This window comes from Antechinus flavipes, chromosome 3, assembly GCF_016432865.1.
Source record: "Antechinus flavipes isolate AdamAnt ecotype Samford, QLD, Australia chromosome 3, AdamAnt_v2, whole genome shotgun sequence".
NCBI classification, from domain to species: Eukaryota; Metazoa; Chordata; class Mammalia; order Dasyuromorphia; family Dasyuridae; genus Antechinus; species Antechinus flavipes.
Window position 1 is genome coordinate 409913658 of NC_067400.1, and position 15410 is coordinate 409929067.

The window sequence follows — 15410 nt, forward strand, 5'->3', positions numbered from 1 at the left end:
TACTTCTATATACCCCATTCATTTATTCATTTACCAAACATTTATTAAAGTATCTAAATGTGATATGTACAAGTGGTTAAAAAAAAAAAAGACCAAAAAAATTTCTTAGAGTTTACTTGTGAGGAGGGAGAAATGGATATAACATTCCCTGCTGAAAGACTTAATTCTATTGGGCATTCGCATTGTAATATAACTTAAATCAGTTAGCTTTCTTAGTTTAGTTAGCCCAAGACTAATTTTGATTGAGGAGCAGCAGGGAGGTAAGGGTAGAAAGTAGATATAAATCAGGGGGTCAGGCAGAGCTCTTCATGGTCCTAAAATTGGAGGCTTTTACAACTCTACATAACCACTAAGGTATTGATTTGCAGGAGGGTTGGTGAATGAAAATAAGAAATGGCATAATGCAGGGGAGGTGTTTTTTTATCTCTAGGTCCTCTCTTATGATAAGAGTAGTCTATGTTTCATAAAAAAATCTTTTCTTAGTCTGCCTTTAGTATTTAGGAAAGATGTGTGTTAGTGCTGTAGCTAATGTCTCTTGTGAAGGGCAGCTAGTTGGCACAATGCATAGATTGGCACACCAGGAGTCAGAAAGACTCATCTTCCTGAGTTCAAATCTGATTTCCAACACTTATTAGCTATGTGACCCTGGGCAAATCATTTAAAGCTGTTTGTCTCAGTTTCCTCACCTATAAGATGAGCTGGAGAAAGAAACAGTAAACCACTCCAGTATCTTTGCCCACAAAAGTCCAAATGGGTGAAACAATGAACAGCAACAATTTTAATACTTTTTTTTTTTAAATCCAATTCATTTATCTTTGAGATTTTGTAATTTTTCCTTTGATGTTTTTTTCTTTCCAAACATTGATTTTTTTCAAAATACCAGAGGTTGTGATGTAGAAGAAATAGGAACTGAAAGAAAGAAACACTAATCTATGTTTATTAAAGTGCTGAAAAATTTGGTTTTCATTTGGTTCTCATGGCTATTTATAGGAGGAAATACATTAAAATTGTTGATAAATGTAGTTTTTCCTTTGTAAAGATTATAGTGGATTTTTATAAATTTTCTTATTTAAATTTTTTTTGATGTGTTTTTCTGTTTTTTAAAATCACAGGGGATTGCTGTCTCGATCTGTTTTGCAAGCACAAAGTGCATCTCCAATTTTTACTCATGTATATGCAGCCCTTGTGGCAATTATAAATTCAAAATTCCCCAACATTGGAGAACTTATCCTCAAGAGGTTAATTCTTAATTTTCGAAAAGGCTATAGAAGAAATGATAAGGTATGTAATATACTTGCATTCTAAATGCTGTAATGGTACAAACTATTAAATGGTACAGATCTGATATAAAACAATATAGAGGAAGATTAAAAATAATTATATTCTTATCATTCCTTAGCATTTTCCTATTGATAAATTAAAATGAATGATGAACACTCCTAAATACTTTCAACTTTCAATACTTTATGCATATACAAATGTTCATTTAATGATACTTTAAAAAAAATTTATGTACTTGTTTTCCTACTTGAAAAACTGAGTTTTTCATACTAATTACATTTTAGATAAAACTGTTAAAATGCTTTAGATTTTATAATTAAATGAAGATATTTAAGACTCAGGAAGTTGTTTATTATATAACTTTTTCTGTTGCTTCATTTTGCAGCAACTTTGTTTAACTGCTTCAAAATTTGTTGCCCACCTAATTAACCAGAATGTGGTAAGTACTAGTCTTCAAATTTTGACCTATTCCATAAAATAAGCAATCTAGCCCTATAGCATATCATTTGTTGTGGCTGTTTTCTTGTGAAGTACAGCACTTATAAAGAATAAGAAAATGTATAGTTGGAGGTTTTTTATATATTCATTTTATATTACTAGCAAACTACAGGTGTGGACACTCTTTACAAATTACTATATTTTCAAATAGTGTGACTTCATTTATTTTTAATCTTGAGACTAAAATTGGAAATTGTTTTTCTCTTTCACTTGTTTAGTAGATCCTAATTATGGGAGCATGGTAGCAAATATTATTTCCTCTATATCTATGCCTTCAGGTTATTCAGTTTAAACAAATAAATAATTGTCATAGATGTAATTGATAAATATATCTTCATTTTGATGTGATAATTTTTAATTCATTTGGCTTAGAGTCAAATGCATTTCCTTACTCAATAGTTTTTTCCTCCAAAATAATTAGAAGTTTATACTCTTGGGAAGTAGTAACAGTGATATTGATGTCAATTAAAAACTTGCTTTTCTTATTTGTTGTTGTTAGTAGATTGAGAAAAATAATAAACGAAAATTAACATTAGGATTAAATTAAAATGAACTTTTTTTTAGGGTTCCTAAGTGCAGGGTTTCAGTGTCACTTGTCATTTCTTTTAACTATAGGAATTCCTTAGTTACTAAAAAAAAAATTGAGCAGCACTTCCCTAGCCACCATGAGAGTACAAGAAAACTTATTCCTATTGATAATTAATTTTACCTATGCTGAGACATTGTAAGATTTGCAAATAGTATATAATGAATAGTATAAATCTAATTGAAAATATTTTCAGAGCTTTTTCCAAAAAGTTAAGTTGGCATATTTTCTATTTTCCTTTCTATGAAGTGGAAACATTATTTTTGTCAGATACAAGGTTATTTGATTATTTTTTCATTACATTTTTGATGTTATTCATTATGAAATTTAAACTTCTTTCCTTGTAATATGTGTGATTTTTAGAAAAGATTGCCTAAACTTTGACTTCATTATGAGAAATGATGTTTTTATGATGAATTTTCCTAATAAAATTATTCTAAATTTGTTCATAAATTCATGTTATTTCTTATCAAAATGAAATTTTAAACATGGCTCCTGATCTTTTTGCATTGATAATTTGGGTCATTTCATAGTTATATGTAGCATTGTATCCCTTTACCAAAAACTGGTTTTTGAAGCAATTCATATGAGAGATATTAAAAAGTTGCATTATTATATATACATATATATATAAAATCTTTTAATCAGAAAATTGTATAACATATTCCTAATACAGAATTATTAAAAGTACTTTCAACTTGAATATTGAATTATATATTATAGATTTAAAATGGTAAAATATAGCATTTATCTAAATATGAAGAGAATATTCCTTTATTGGTCAGCCATTCCAACTATTTATTGATCGCTTTATTGTATCAAGACAGCTAGGTAATTCAGTGGATAGACTTCTGGGCCTGAAGTTAGGAAGATGTGAATTCAAATCAGGCTTCAGACACTTACTAGCTTGTGACTGTGGCCATGCCTCTTACTCTCTATATTCCTTAATTCTCTGGAGAAAGGGTAAAATCATTCCCAGTATCTTTGCCAAGAAAATCTCTTGGGCAGTATTGGCCTGCTGTAGTCCACAGATCAAAAAGAATCTTAATAGTACGGAATAGCAGCCACTGTGTGTCAGGCCTTTGTTAAGTGCTGGGAATATAAATACTAGTGGAAAGAAAGTCCCTGCCTTCAAAGAATAAAGAAAAGTGAAAGGGGGAAGGAGGGAGATGGAGTTTGCCTCTCATTTTTTTCAGGAAGTTTGTAGTGCATACTAGATCAGAATTAATCTAGATTGACTTGGAGGAACTCTTTTTTTTTTTTTTTTTTTTGAATTCTATTTTTTTTTTTTTAACTTTTTATTGACAGAACGCATGCCAGGGTAATTTTTTACAGCATTATCCCTTGCACTCATTTCTGTTCCGATTTTTCCCCTCCCTCCCTCCACCCCCTTCCCCAGATAGCAAGTAGTCCTTTATATGTTAAATAGGTTACAGTATATCCTAGATACAATATATGTGTGCAGAATCGAACAGTTCTCATGTTGCACAGGGAGAATTGGATTCAGAAGGTATAAATAACCTGAGAAGAACAATAGAAATGCAAGCGGTTTATATTCATTTCCCAGTGTTCTTTCTTTGAGTGTAGCTTTTTCTGTCCATCCTTGATCAATTGAAACTGAATTAGTTCTCTTTATCGAAGAGATCCACTTCCATCAGAATACATCCTCAAACAGTATCATTGTTGAGGTATATAATGATCTCCTGGTTCTGCTCATTTCACTTAGCATCAGTTCATGTAAGTCTCGCCAGTCCTCTCTGTATTCATCCTGCTGGTCATTTCTTATAGAACAGTAACATTCCATAACATTCATATACCACAATTTACTCAACCATTATCCAATTGATGGGCATCCATTCATTTTCCAGCTTCTAGCCACTACAAACAGGGCTGCCACAAATATTTTGGCTCATACAGGTCCCTTTCCCTTCTTTAGTATCTCTTTGGGGTATAAGCCCAGTAGAAACACTGCTGGATCAAAGTTATGCACAGTTTGATAATTTTTTGAGCATCGTTCCAAGTTGCTCTCCAGAATGGCTGGATGTGTTCATAATTCCACCAACAATGTATCGGTGTCCCTGTTTTCCCACATCCCCTCCAACATTCCGCATTGTCTTTCCTTGTCATTCTAGCCAGTCTGACAGGTGTGTAGTGGTATCTCAGAGTTGTCTTAATTTGCATTTCTCTGATTAATAATGACTTGGAGCATATTTTCATATGGCTATAAATAGTTTTAATTTCTTCATCTGAGAATTGTCTGTTCATATCCTTTGACCATTTATCAATTGGAGAATGGCTTGATTTCTTATAAATTAGAGTCAGTTCTCTATATATTTTGGAAATGAGGCCTTTATCAGAACCTTTGACTGTAAAAATGTTTTCCCAGTTTATTGTTTCCCTTCTAATCTTGTCTGCATTTGTTTTGTTTGTATAAAAACTTTTCAATTTGATATAATCAAAATTTTCTATTTTGTGGTCAATAGTGATCTCTAGTTCTTCTTTGGTCATAAATTTGGAGGAACTCTTTTACTAAATGTTCTGGGAGAAGCTGTCCAGTTAGAGAGAGAATCCTCTGGAACTGAGTTTGTATCCATTGTGGAATTCCATTGTTAGAATAAGGTTGTAGGATGAAGGATTGGACCTGATAGAAAGAACTTCACGTGCAGCAAGTGTAGAGAGAAATCCACCAAACTCTTTAATTCAAACTGTGTTAACATTTTTAAACAATTTTAGATGTTTGTTAATAGATTTTAGATGTACAAAAGTGGAAAATGAAAGTAGAAGAAATAAATTTACTGTCCAGTTGAGAAACTAGTGTCTGTAATAAGTCATAGAATTTATTGGTTTACAGCCTAACATTAGCTTCACAAGACATTTTCATTGACATTATGTAACATGAAGTATTTTATAAATAATTATCCAAAATCATCTCATTCTTACAGGCACATGAAGTTTTATGTTTAGAGATGCTCACCTTACTTCTTGAAAGACCAACAGATGACAGCGTCGAAGTAGCTATTGGATTTCTTAAAGAGTGTGGCCTAAAATTAACAGAAGTATCACCTAGGGGAATTAACGGTGAGTATATCCTTTACTATAGAGTTGAAGTTTTGGTTGAATATTGTGGGAGTGTTTTATTCAAATAACTTTTTCTTTTCAATTACAGCTATATTTGAACGTCTTCGCAATATTCTCCATGAATCTGAAATTGACAAACGAGTTCAATATATGATTGAAGTGATGTTTGCAGTACGTAAGGATGGATTCAAGGATCACCCTGTTATTTTGGAAGGACTTGATCTTGTGGAGGAAGAAGACCAATTCACACATATGCTTCCATTGGAAGATGAGTACAATCCAGAGGATGTACTTAGTAAGTCAGATACAAAAAAAAAACAATGCTAAACAGTTTGAAGTTCAATATAAACATCATAAGGATTTTCATGATTTTAAAATGTACTGTTTTTGTTTCTTAAAAGATGTTTTCAAGCTGGATCCTAATTTTAAGGAAAATGAAGAGAAATACAAAACTATTAAAAAAGGTAAGTAGAATTTTATTTTAATTCTCAAATTTACCAAAAACAACTGAAACAAGTATAATTTCATATTTTTATGTAGGGTTTTTCTGATTATCTTAAAATATTTAATTTGTAAGAAGCTTACTTTGTTTAAAAGTTCAAGAACTTTAAAAAATAGAAAACTGTTTAGGAACTAAAATGTATTCATTCCTAATTGAATTGAGCATACATCCCTTGTATTCAATCAACCAGCATCAGTATGCATTTAATAAGCATTTGCCATATGTCAGGAATCACATTAGACACAGGGAATATGATAACAAATGAAATAACTCCTGTATAAATAAAAAGTCTTAAACTTTGTTGGGAGGGGGAGGGGACCATGATATCTATAAATAAGTATATGAAGAATATTTACTCTCCAAAATGCAGAATCATTTGGAGACAGTGGACATTAGCATTCTACATTGTTGTGACCTTAAGGGAAAAAAAAGCATTATATAGAAGGTGGTACTTGAGTTAAATTTTTGAAGGAAATACAGGATTCTTAAGAGGCAGAGATGAGGAAAAAGTATCTTCTAGTCAAGGAAATGCCAATGTAAAGATACATATTTGAAAGTTGAAAAGTCATGTGTTAAAAGCAAGAAAGCTAGTTTAGTAGGAAGCCTGGGAAAAGGAATAATGTAAAAAAGGATTGGGATCAGATTAGAAATGCCAAATAAAGAAGTTTATATGTCATAATAGGAAGCTGCCAGATTTTACTGAGTTGGAAAGTTACATAGTAAGACCTATGCATTGGGAAAGTTGCTTAGGCATCTCAGTGAATGATTGATAGAAGAAGGGGGTAGACTTGTTAACAGGTTAACACAGGTTAACAGGTTGTTAAAACAGGTTTTAGTGAGAAATGAAAAGAATCTAAATGGGATGGCCACAAATAGGCAGAATTGACCAGCTACAAGACTTGTGAAGAAGAAATGGCAACTGACTTCATTTTTAATTTGAGAAAGAATAAAGAAAGGATAACATTAAGGTTATAAATGTAGATGACTAGTAAGATGTTGGTGTCCTTGACAGAGGGGAAAAAGAGAGAATTCAGAAGGGTGGCTTTTGGGGAAAATAATAATCTCTATTTCAAACTTTGTAAGTTGGAGATGTTTATGGTATCTCAATTTGAAATGTCCAGTTAGCAGTTATCTTCCCCTGTCCCTTTAAAATTCTTTTTATAGAACTAAGAGTCTGTATTTCACAATTCAACCATTATGTTATCTTGAATTGTTCCTGATTGTCTTGTCTCTTAATATTGTCTCTATACTTAGAATGAAAACTACTTGAAATGTCTTTTTTGTTGTTAAATTTTTATAGCATCAAGTATAATGCATTATAAATGCATAATAAGTGTCCTGATTAATGGAAAAACCCAAAATATATATTTTTTTATCCAAATTGGATATTTTGCTTTGAGAATGTAGGACTGTTATCACTCAGGAGAACAACTGAATGGAGACATACAGATAATACTTAAATCCATAGTAGCTGCTGAGGTCACTGAGTGAGAAAATTTAGAAAGGGATGAGAAAAGGACACAAAATAATTTTATAATGTGCCCAATTAAGGGCATGATGGATGATGAACCAGCAAGGAAACTGAGAATTTAACTTGATTATCTTCTTTTGAGCCAGTCTCTGGCCTTACAGGAGGTAGTATGGTACAGAGTGCTGGATTTTGAGTCAGAGGACCGAAGTTCAAATTCCACTTCAGACATTACCAAACCACATGTCTTGTGGAACCTCAGACAAACTTTTCCTCTTTGTGCCTAGTTTCTTCATCTGTACATGAAGGAATGTGGACTTCTGAGATCTCTTCTAGTTCTGACTCCATGGTGCTGTCATCTCTACTTTTAAAAAAATAGTGGGTCTTACATCCTGTTTTTATCAGCCATTTACCCAAATGCAAATGCTGTTGAGACGTATATCTTCATCCCTAGCCACTATTATTATTTTTATATCATATTTGCATTTCTATCTCTCTACTGAACATTTCTTCTCAAATGTCCTATTAGTATATCTAATTTAACATATCTAAAATGGAACTCATTCACTTCTTACCTCAAATCCCTTCTCCAATTCCCCATTGTTATAATATAGAATTTAGAGTAATAAAATACCTTAGAAGTTGTCTAATTTATTTCTCCTCCACCCTCTTTATTTCTTTTGAAATCAAGAGAGATTAAGTGACATTTCCAAAGTGGTTAAAATATCATAAGCCAGAAAAGCTTACAATTGTCTTTGACTATTAAATCTCTTTAGTCCAGTGTGTTCTCCCAATCCTAACAACTTTTCCCTCAAAATATCGTTAGAAATCATTCTCATCATTTCATACCATGCTTACTCAACAGTTGCATGAGTGATTTCACTAATTTTAGGTATCCTGAATTAATTTGCCAAATTTTCCTAAAATAACACTGATATACTTCTTCCTCCTGTCTGTGATGACTCTTCTTATCTATCTGATTCTCTCTCTCTTCCTTGTCCCTTCTGCTCTAGCATGTCCTACTTTCTGATCATCTGTTTCATTTATTTGTCTCTAAACATTTGCTCATGCTCTCTTCCCCATTCCTTTAAAATTCTTTTTATAGCACCAAGAGTCTATATTTCACAATTCAACAATTATATATTATCTTGAATTGTTCCTAATTGTCTTGTCTCTTAGTATTATCTTTATACCTAGATTGAAAATTACTTGAAGTGTAAATTTTATAGCATCAAATATAATGCATTCTAGATGCTCTAATTTTTCTTTCCTATCCTCCAGGATATTATCAGTATGCTAATAACTGGAAATAAAATTTCTCACTTTTAAAAATTAAAGATTAAACATTTCTCCAAGTTAAGCAAAATTCATTTTAGATCAAGAGAAACTGATGGAGATACTTACTAGAGTTTCTTTGACTTTCATTCTTTCAAAAAGATTGGGGCACATTTTCAGGTAACATATAGGAAAAGAAATGGAGAGAGAAAAGTAATAACGGGCAATGTTAGTTACAGGACCGCCTAATGAGTTGTATTTACTTTGTGGCTGGCAGCATTTTAGAAACAAGGTATTTTCTCTACAGACTAATTTCTGATCTCATCACTCAATCAAAATTGCTTTCTGCAAAGTTATTAATCATCTTTTAATTGCCAAATCTAATGACCTTTGCTCAGTTCTTAGCCTTCTCGACGTCTCTGCAGTCTTTGACACTCTTTGATCACTTTCTTCTCATGGATACTTTGTTCTCTTTAAGTTTTCATGACACTGCTCTCTCCTGCTTTTCTTCTTTGACTCATCTCTGACTCCTTTACTAAATATCTGCATTCAGATCATTCCTGCTAACCATGAGTATTCTACAGGACTCCATCCTGAATCCTTTTCTTTCTTCCCCCTGTACTGTTTCATTGTTGATCTCATTACTTTGCAGGGATTCAATTATTATGTGGATGCTAATGATTCTCAAATTTATTTAATGAGCCCTAACCTCCCTTTTGACCTTTAAGTGTAGGTTCATCAATAGACTGTGTTTTGGTCCAAATTCCAGGTTTGATAAGTTCAGAGGCCCTCATATTTAGAAGGTTGCTATATAAGAGAAGCTAAAGTAAGCTTGGTTGCCAGATGATTTGAAGACATAGTAGCTCGTAAATCACATTGACTAGGATGCAGAAGAGTTTACCTATGTAAAATTAGTGATTTAAAGGATGAAAAACTCATTGATCTTATGGACAACATCATCAAACAAATGATGTTAGAAGCCCAAAGTACCTTAGGTTTTAAAAAAAGTTTTTTTACTGTAAGACTAATAGAACGAATAGTATTTTTTCAAAATAAAATTTCTGCAACTGTTTGTTTTATATCTGACTACTCGTTGTATGGATTAATTATTGGTTTTCATGTTCATCATTTTTAAAAATGCCCATGTATAGCATGAAATGGATAATAAAAGAATAATGAATTAGGGTTTTGGGGGGAAGAGGAAGGTGAGTTTGTTTTTTATCTTTTCTGTTTTATAAGATGCTTTTGAGAACCTAGCAATTCTCAGAAGCTTTAATTTATCTTCTTCTTTACCCTTCTACCTTTACCCTTCAACCCATAGTTGACAACTTTTCTTAAGATAAAATAAATGTCTTTGTTGCCTCTCAGAGTATGACAGTTTCCAGTCTAAAATTTTCCACATTGTTTTGAAACGTTAGCAGTTAATAATTCTCTTTATTCTTTGTCAAGTCTTTGTGTTTTAACTACCAAGAATTTTTGGAGGAATGATAATAGATATGTTTGTTTGTTTGTTTGTTTTCCTTAGGAAAGCACTTTGAGTTAGCTTATATATATTTAAAGGGTTGGTTGGTGATCTCCTTCTACCCTGAAATACAGAATGAACCAGTTTTCAAAATGTGATATAGGCAACATTTGATCTTTAATTTTTTGCTATGATTTTGTTATCTACTTTGTTTTTTCTAGAAATTCTTGATGAAGGTGACAGTGATTCAAATACAGATCAAGATGCTAGAAGTAGTGAAGAAGATGAGGAAGAAGAAGAAGAGGGGGATGAAGATGAAGAAGGTAAACATTTTTTCCAAATTATTTCAGTACTATTTAAAAAAAATATAATGATACTTATGTAATTAACTCTAACAATAAATCTGGTAATTTTTTTTTTAAAGGCAGATTGATATTTCTACTTTTACTTGCTATTTCATTTTAGAATTTTAAAACAAATATGAGTAAAGATTTCAGAAATAAGAGGGATTACACATATGGGTAATATTTGCATGCTAACATTAACATTTGTGCTTAAGATTTTATATTGTTCCTGTGGTGAGTCCTCAGAAGTTCACACATAAGTGATTGAATTCTTCTAAAGTATTTAGGTGCCATTTCCCACTTTTGAAATGTTATCTTATCAGACAGCAACATGGAAGAAGTCCTTTCTAAAAAGAAATAGTTTGTGTGTGAAACAGAATTTTCTTAATTTGGTTCAAAAATTTTTTGAAGCAATTTTGCCCACTAAAAAACAACTCACTATATATTTTTTTTCTTAAAAAAAAAAAAGTCACATTTAGATTGCTCTCAGGGGTTTATTTCTAAAAGATCTTGCAAATATAGTTGATTCCTCTCCTAGAACCTGCCACAGAACATGCTAGATTATTCCTTCATGGCTCAATAAAGTTATTGACTACAGATTCTAGAACTGAAACAAAGAAAATAGTTTTGAAAAATCTGATTTGATGTTTTTAAAGCATAATTTTAAAAGGCTTATTTGCATTTGTTTCATACTTTGTGTGATGTTTTCTGAATTTAGCTTTTTTTTTTTCCAGGACAAAAAGTGACTATCCATGACAAAACAGAAATCAATCTAGTGTCATTTCGTCGTACAATTTATCTTGCTATTCAGTCAAGGTAAGTTCATGTCTGTGTATATTGAAAGCACTTTTGTAACCTTGGTTTCTTTGGTAATCTTAGATGCTATTAAGTCATTTTATTCTCTTGCAGTCAAATATAATTTTGAACAAAATCTTGAGAACTGCTACTCATTTCACCTAGGCTCTTGTGATTTAGTGTAAATTTAATAGTGTATTTTTACATGATTGGATTCCAAGTTCTGGTTCTAAACAAAAGAATTGTTCTCAGGTAACTTTTTAACGCTGTGTGTTGTAGCACAGATGGAAGAGATCTGTCTACATGGAAAAATATAAATAATATTAGAAAAAAGTCTCCAGACAAATTTGAAAGACCCTCCAAAGTGAGGTTAAGTAAAGACAATAACTACATTTTGAAAACACAACACTTCCTTTTAAACTAAAAGTCATTGAGCTTAATTATAAAGAAAAATCCATGAAAATGTTAAATTATTAATACATCTGTTGTTTTAAATGGGAAGAAACCTATTGAGATGGTGAATGCAGTGTTTACATTTTATACTAGAGGCAGAATGTTTTCACAGATTTGTTTTGTTACTAGGTTTTATATATTTCCACTTAATATGATGTAATATCTATGATTCATAAGTAGGAGTCAACTTGTTTTCAGTGTGTCTGAAAATTTTCTTGGCTTTAAATTCATCTTAAAATGCAAGAATGTTAAAGAGCAGGATATTAGTTGGGAATTTTTTTGGTTTGTGCTTAGCCCTTTATTCATCTCTCTTCTAAGAGGGAAAAATACCTCTTAATAATAAAATAAAGTATTGAATACTTCTTCTTTTCAAACTGAATTATCATAGAAAATTAGACTTCTCTAATGAATAAATAACTCTTCAATATAATAGATTGATATTCCATTTTGGTCTTTTAATCCAAAACCAATTTCTAGTAACTTTTGTTAGTCCCTGTTACTATTATAAATGTTCTTTCCTTTTTTTTCCATTGAGAATGTCCACATTTTCTTAATAACCTGAATAATATAAATTATTACCTCTTAGTACTTCGAAAAGTACAAAATTCAGTTTATTTCTGCTACCCTTGCAAATTATAATTCCTCCCACACATAGTCTCCATAATTGCCATGCACACTTTCATTCCTCAAAAATTCATCACTTTATTGATCGACCATCTAATGATAAACCTTCTAAATTTTACCAAATTAGTCTTTGAATGAAAACTATCATTCATTGCTAGATCACTGCTTTCTTTTCCTTGGGTCGGATATTCCAGAGGTAGTAGTTTGATATTTTTTCTTGTAGAACTTCGTAGACATAGAATTCTAATATGTAGTGAAAATGAAAGATAATGAATAAACAGCATTATGGTGGAGCTAATATGGAATATAATAACTACAAATATAATTTCCCCTTTTCTATCTTCCTAATTTCAAGTCATTAGGTGGCAAAAACTTCTCCTGTGTGGGCACCATTTTGGAGATCTCTGCTCTAAATCACAATCTTTCAACCTATGCCAACTGACACCCAAGACACCCTGCTATTCTATACTTGTGCTATTCCCATCTTTTAATGATTATTCTTTTACTCTTTAGTTGCCTGACACTCTAATAAGATGGTTCAGGTCATTTGACAGGTGCTACCTCATCTAAATCACAAACCTTTTGTGTTTTCAGCTGTTAATCTTCTACTTGAATTCAGTTATAGAGGACCCATCATTGTTAGCAATAAGCCTTTTCCCATCTTCTCTGAAATCATGATCCTTTGAATATCATTAATTTTTCTCCTCCTGTGTCTTTATTGCCAACTTCTCCAGTGCTTATAAGCAAGCCCAGGCTTCACATATCTATTTAAAAATAAGCACATTTTTAACTTTGACCTTCTTTATTTCCTCTATACCTTCCCCTCAATATTCTATCATCCTCCCCCCTAAATTTATCAACCTTTACTACTTGAATCCTAAAAAGAGTAGATCATACTCCATTTCCTCTGAATCTATTCTTTATTTAGCTTACTATCTTGTTTCCATCATGATAACTCCACTGAAATGTCTGACTGTTTGTTTTTTTTTTTTTGCTAAGTTGAATATCTTTGTTTTTCCCATACCGTTCCTTTACTTTCCTAAAACATATGATATGTCAGATTATCTATTCTCACTACTCAAAATGTCATCTTTTTTATTTCTGTTGAATATTTTTCTAAGAATCAACTTAAATCCTGTGTGGGATTACTTAAATTAAAATTAAAATCAAAGACTTTCAAGGTAAAAAGCAAAAAGGATTTATTACTACCTCATGAGAAAGGACATTTCTCAACCAATATTGGTATAGGAGTGCAAACCACAAGCTGCAAAATATAGGATTATATAGACTTTAATGTGGAAGGCCCTCCTCTTTCCTGGCCCTTCCTCCCATTCTGATTGTGGAAGTCTACCTAACAGAGAAAGAATATTAGCTGAAATCACATTCTTTATCCTATTAGGAACTTAGAGCTAATGAAAAGGTTGGAGTGGGTAGAATTGGAGAGAAATATATATTTATAATTGATATAATTAAACATCTGCAGCTTTTGACTATAGCATAACTTGTTATTGCAAAGTTTCAGATTATAATTAGGGTATAGATAGAGACTACATTTTTATAAGAAGCTTTCATTCAGTTTATTCCATTCAATCCCTCCTCTAGTTTATTAACCTTTGAACATCTCCCACACCCTTCTTGATACATTTCTTCAACTATCTCGTCCTCAGTCTCCAATCTCTTTGAGCCTGGCTTGCCAAAAAATTCAGTGTCTTAATTATTTTGATCACAGTCTGGAATTTAATGAGCCTTTCAGCATATAAATTGGGGTTCTATACCCCAACTCCCATCTGGAGGGACTATCCAACTGTCTGTGTCCCCAGTAATTGGAGTAGGTAACTCTTCAAAATAAAGATACCTATCACAAAAGTTAGCAACAATAGAAATGCTAAAAGAAACACTCAGACATAAGCATCTAGCAACAGATAGATGACTAGGCCAAATACTCACTTACCTATTTATTTAGATATAATGACCACATATTTTCATATTGAAAAGTGCAAAATCTTATATACTTGAATTGTACTCAGGGTTTCTACTGATCTCTTGCTCTGATTTAGAAAGTTTCTATAAGAAGAAAGAGTAGGGAAATAATTAAGTACATAAATGACAGGATAAAACATCCATAACTCAATTTGACTTTTGATAATTGTCACAGTTTTCAACCAAACATGCAGTAATTTACCTTATAGCCAGACTTAGGGATAATCAGGCGCATTCTTATTCAAAGGAGCACCATTGGGAAACTGAGTCAGATGGCTCCCACTTTAAGTGGAGGCCAAGGTTATCCTCTCAATTCTTGTCCAGGTACTAACTTTCACTTGTAACAAGTCAGGATCACATTTCTTTGAGTAGCTTATGACTTATTTTTTTTCAGATAGTGGGTTGCTGACTTGATGATTCATCAATCATGATTGAATTCAGAACCCCAAATAATATCAGCTACAATCCTAAGAGATTTAATCTCAAATAGCAAGTCTCATTAATCAAAGCTTAAGGTGAATTTAGCTCTCAAGGATCACATATCCTAAGTAAGTATTTGCTAATCTTATATTGATAACTGTAAGAGATTCATCCTAGGCAGTTCACAGCCTATCTTCATATCTATGTAAATGCAACATTACACAAGTCATTTTATTTTAAGATGCTCAGTAATCAGTCTATAGCAAAACATATTCAGGTATTAACCATATAAAAAGGGACAGAGACCACTGTTTTCAGAATCCCCCTAAACAATGGGAACAGCTTTAAGATGACTCATTACAACCACTTAAAACTCACTTACCTAAGAATAGTTAGGTAACATACCTAAGAGATTTTTACTTAACATATAAACAGACTTGTAGATTCTAAATAAACCTTTTTCTTTTTGGAATCTATAAAACTCAAACAAGTATTTTTCCCAGGGCTGACAAGATAATTTCAAGAAACAGAGCAAGCTTTCAAATTAAGTAGAATTAACAGGGATCCCAGAAAAGGGAGGGACTAAGCTTGATTTTCTTGTCTGTTCATCCAACTATCCTTAGGGTTTTTTGGTGGCATGTGCT

General features: G+C 32.0%; 1 protein-coding gene across 1 annotated transcript in view; it reads left to right on the forward strand.

Moving 5' to 3' along the window:
• The window catches only part of CWC22 (CWC22 spliceosome associated protein homolog), a 66323-nt gene that overhangs the window by 23271 nt on the left and 27642 nt on the right, over window positions 1–15410 (forward strand). Inside the window, exons 7-13 of the mRNA XM_051986111.1 lie at window positions 1113–1281; window positions 1667–1720; window positions 5308–5443; window positions 5532–5738; window positions 5845–5907; window positions 10372–10473; window positions 11229–11310. Of these exons, the coding sequence (XP_051842071.1) occupies window positions 1113–1281; window positions 1667–1720; window positions 5308–5443; window positions 5532–5738; window positions 5845–5907; window positions 10372–10473; window positions 11229–11310 (813 nt within the window). The remainder of the gene's footprint in view (window positions 1–1112; window positions 1282–1666; window positions 1721–5307; window positions 5444–5531; window positions 5739–5844; window positions 5908–10371; window positions 10474–11228; window positions 11311–15410) is intronic.